The sequence below is a fragment of the Lactuca serriola genome, chromosome 9 (genome assembly GCF_051521515.1).
Source record: "Lactuca serriola cultivar US96UC23 chromosome 9, Lser_US96UC23_V15, whole genome shotgun sequence".
In the NCBI taxonomy this organism is placed as follows: Eukaryota; Viridiplantae; Streptophyta; class Magnoliopsida; order Asterales; family Asteraceae; genus Lactuca; species Lactuca serriola.
Window position 1 is genome coordinate 22548272 of NC_136416.1, and position 3595 is coordinate 22551866.

Consider the following 3595-nt stretch of genomic DNA (forward strand, 5'->3'; position numbering starts at 1 on the left):
TGAGTTCATTTTTTGGCATTTAACTTTTGATTTTGTGCACATTTGGTCACTTAACTATTTTTGAGTTTTAAATGGTCATCAAAAATTTGACTTTCTGCTCATTTAAACACTTAACTTTTAGATTTGTGCTCATTTAGTTACCCAACTTTTAAAATTGTGCTCATTTAGTCATTAAACTTTTAAATTTTTTAAGAGTTTAGTGACTAAATGAGAACAACTTAAAAAGTTAGGTGACTAAATGTGACCAAAACAAAAGTTAAGTGACTAAATTAACACAAAGCTAAAAGTTTAATGACCTTTTAAAATTTAAAAAGAGTTAAATAAACAAATGAACACAAAACCAAAAGTTAAATGAAAAAAAATGACCTAAACCATTTTTACAACTTAATTTCAAAAAAAATTAAATATTCGTTTTCATGCTTGTAAAATTGTAATAATATGTAAGAACCTTTTTTATACGTATTCGTTTTCACATACTAGAGGTGCACTACTATGTATGATTAAACATAACGCTATTGTAAATTATGTATTGTCTATTATACATATAAAATTTTCCGATTAATTAACACACTTTAATTATTTTATATAGTATAGGAATGTGTAACCGATGTTGACTATAGTGGTAGAAAAACTTTATTCATTTTTCAAAAAAATCGCAAATCTGTAAAGATATTTGTTTGAACGAGAGAAATTCATTAAAGAAACTAGCAAGTTGCTAGAAGAAGTTACAAGATACAACTAAAAATAGGAGAATTGCACTAATCAAATGAACATAATGACCCAAATCTAGCTCGATACTTGATCCAGTTAAAGGATGTGACTTGAATATCAACTATCATCCGCATTGGATTGCATTTTCGATTTTTGAAGATAATATCATTTCTGGTTTTCCGTCGAAACCACAACACTGAATATGATAAGGCAGTGATTAAATTGCATTTACTATTTTGATTTTATAAATCATTTAACAACTTTTTAAAGTCGTAACCAAGCGGGATCCGGAGGCAATTGTTGATTTCATTTCTTTAGGTTATCCCCATTAACAATCCAACCTAATCTAATTTTTCAACAAAACTAATTTATTTCTTTTTCACATATACAGTCCAATCCAATCCAATTATTTACACTTATCAGCAATCCAACCCAACCTATTTTACATTAAAATTTTATATTTATAAAACTATATCAATATTCGTCTTATTTTGTAGAGAAAAGTAAATTAGATATTTTGATATATTTTATTTTATTTTATATTATATTAAAGATAAAAATGACTTATAAACAAAAATTACTTTTTAGCATAAAAATAAGGTTGCTAGGAGTGGGCGTTATTGCACCTAATAACACCAAATAACACCTAAGAACACCGCGCCTCATCCATGTTATTAGGTGTTACATGCTTGGACGTTGCTTCCTGTTACCACCATCACTTCCATTAACGTCGTTTTTTTATCATTTTCTTAATAACGCCGGTGTGGGTGTTGCCGGTCTAAATTGGTTTCTTAAAACCATTTTGTACAAGTGCCATGAATTTGCAATACGATTTGGGCCCACACGAGCAGGTTCACAAAGGATTGTTTCATTTTATTTTTCTAATACTTTTTTCCCAATGAGCTCACTTGCAAAAATCCCCCAATGGGGTAGTCTTAAAATGATTTTATTTTGTACAAAGGATTGTTTCATTTTATTATATAATGTTTTTTTTTCCTATTTCTATTTGGATTTTATCAATCATTCAACAACTTTTTACAGTCATAACCAAGCGGGAATTTGCAAAAATAAACAAAAAAAAAATATATATATATATATATATATATATATATATATATATATATATATATATATATATATATATATATATATATATATATAAATGCCTTTATATAATAAACTCTTCAAGAAAACGTCCAAAATCAAACATACAACTGCAACATTTGGTCACCATAACAACCTCTTGAAAAGTTGCAACACTACAAGGAATAACCAAACCGTTCTTTTGATTGTACCCAAACTCTTCCGAAGCCTTGGCTAATAAAATCTTGAAGAGCGGATGAGATAAGCAGCTTGTTGGCACAACAAATCGTTGTCTCTCAACACCAACATAAACAGCAAAGAACCCTCTTCGAATGTTGGCAGCAGCTGTAGTAATAGATGTAGATGTGTAGCCCTCAAAACCGTATCTTAACAAACTTTCTTGTTTAACATAAAACTTTTCAAAGCTAAGATATCTCGTTCTGTATGTAGCTTTCTTGACCAATTTCTTGATAGAACAAGTCTTCCTACGGAACATTTCTATCGCAACAAAAACTTGTGGATATTTTGACGTCATGGGTTGAAATCCTACCAACAAAGAGGAGTTTGTAAGCGATGTATATATATAAGTTGATTATGTTGACAAAGACGGATTAGATTGGTCAATAATTGATTGGTTAAGATGTATTTGTCACTTGGATGGCATTGTGTCATAAACTATGATATGACTTCAAATGTTTTAGCTGTCAAATTGTTTATGTATCTTAATATATTTTGTTGTTAGTGTGAATCAAAATTAAAAAATGATTTAAACTTTATATTTAATTTTATTATACTGGGCTCAAAAAGATTCGATGGGATGCGACGAAATTCAAGTATTCATGGGCTTGTTTTTTCCACAAAAAATTATTATTTCTTTCATAAGTTGGTCATCTCTATTTTATATTGAACTTCAAACTACCTTCTCATATATATATATATATATATATATATATATATATATATATATATATATATATATATATATATATATATATATAGGCTAGGTTATTTTGTTTCTTACATTTATTGTGTGCTAGATTGCACAAATAGAAATTTAGTAAATTAAATAATTATTTAATTAAATAAATATAGATATTAAATGATTTCCATAATTATATGTATATTAAATGATATTCATAATTATAATTCTCTTTTTATGGAAACTAATTAAATCCGTCGTTAATGCCAGCAATAACATTTTTTCAGAATGAATTTGCATCTAGGTTTTATATATGAGTTCGTACTTTGTTTCAAAACTCAATCACTTAAAATACAATAAATTTGTATGGAATATGAAGAATGAGAATGTATTCTACTAGAATACACTCTCATTCTGCTGCAATACACTCTCATTCTTCTAGATATGAATTTATTCTGAAAGAATATTATTGTTGACATTAATGACGAATTTAATTAGTTTCCATAAAAATGAGTTATAAATATGGATAACATTTAATATACATACAATTAAGTATGTGAAAAACATTTATACCTACTTCTATCTCTCTCTCTCTCTGTATATATATATATATATATATATATATATATATATATATATATATATATATATAATTCTGTTTTGATAATAGAAATACTATTAATTTGTCTATAATATCAACTATAAATCTTTTTAATTACACTTACAAATATACATTTTTTTTCTTTACTTTTCTTATTTATTTTTAATATATTTTTGCAAAATAAATTATTTTCATTATAAATTTTTTAATACACAAAAAATAAAAATTAATACATTCATTTAAATGTTATAGAAACTTTTATTTTTATATACTTTTCAATT

The 3595-nt window shown here is 26.1% G+C and overlaps 1 protein-coding gene across 1 annotated transcript; it reads right to left on the reverse strand.

Annotated features, from left to right (window-relative positions):
• Window positions 1-1879: 1879 nt before the first annotated feature.
• LOC145075438 (auxin-responsive protein SAUR72-like) lies at window positions 1880-2329 on the reverse strand. Its single transcript, XM_079021687.1, has one exon. The coding sequence runs from the start codon at window positions 2327-2329 to the stop codon at window positions 1880-1882; it is 450 nt and encodes a 149-aa protein (XP_078877813.1).
• Between the last annotated feature and the right edge of the window lie 1266 nt (window positions 2330-3595).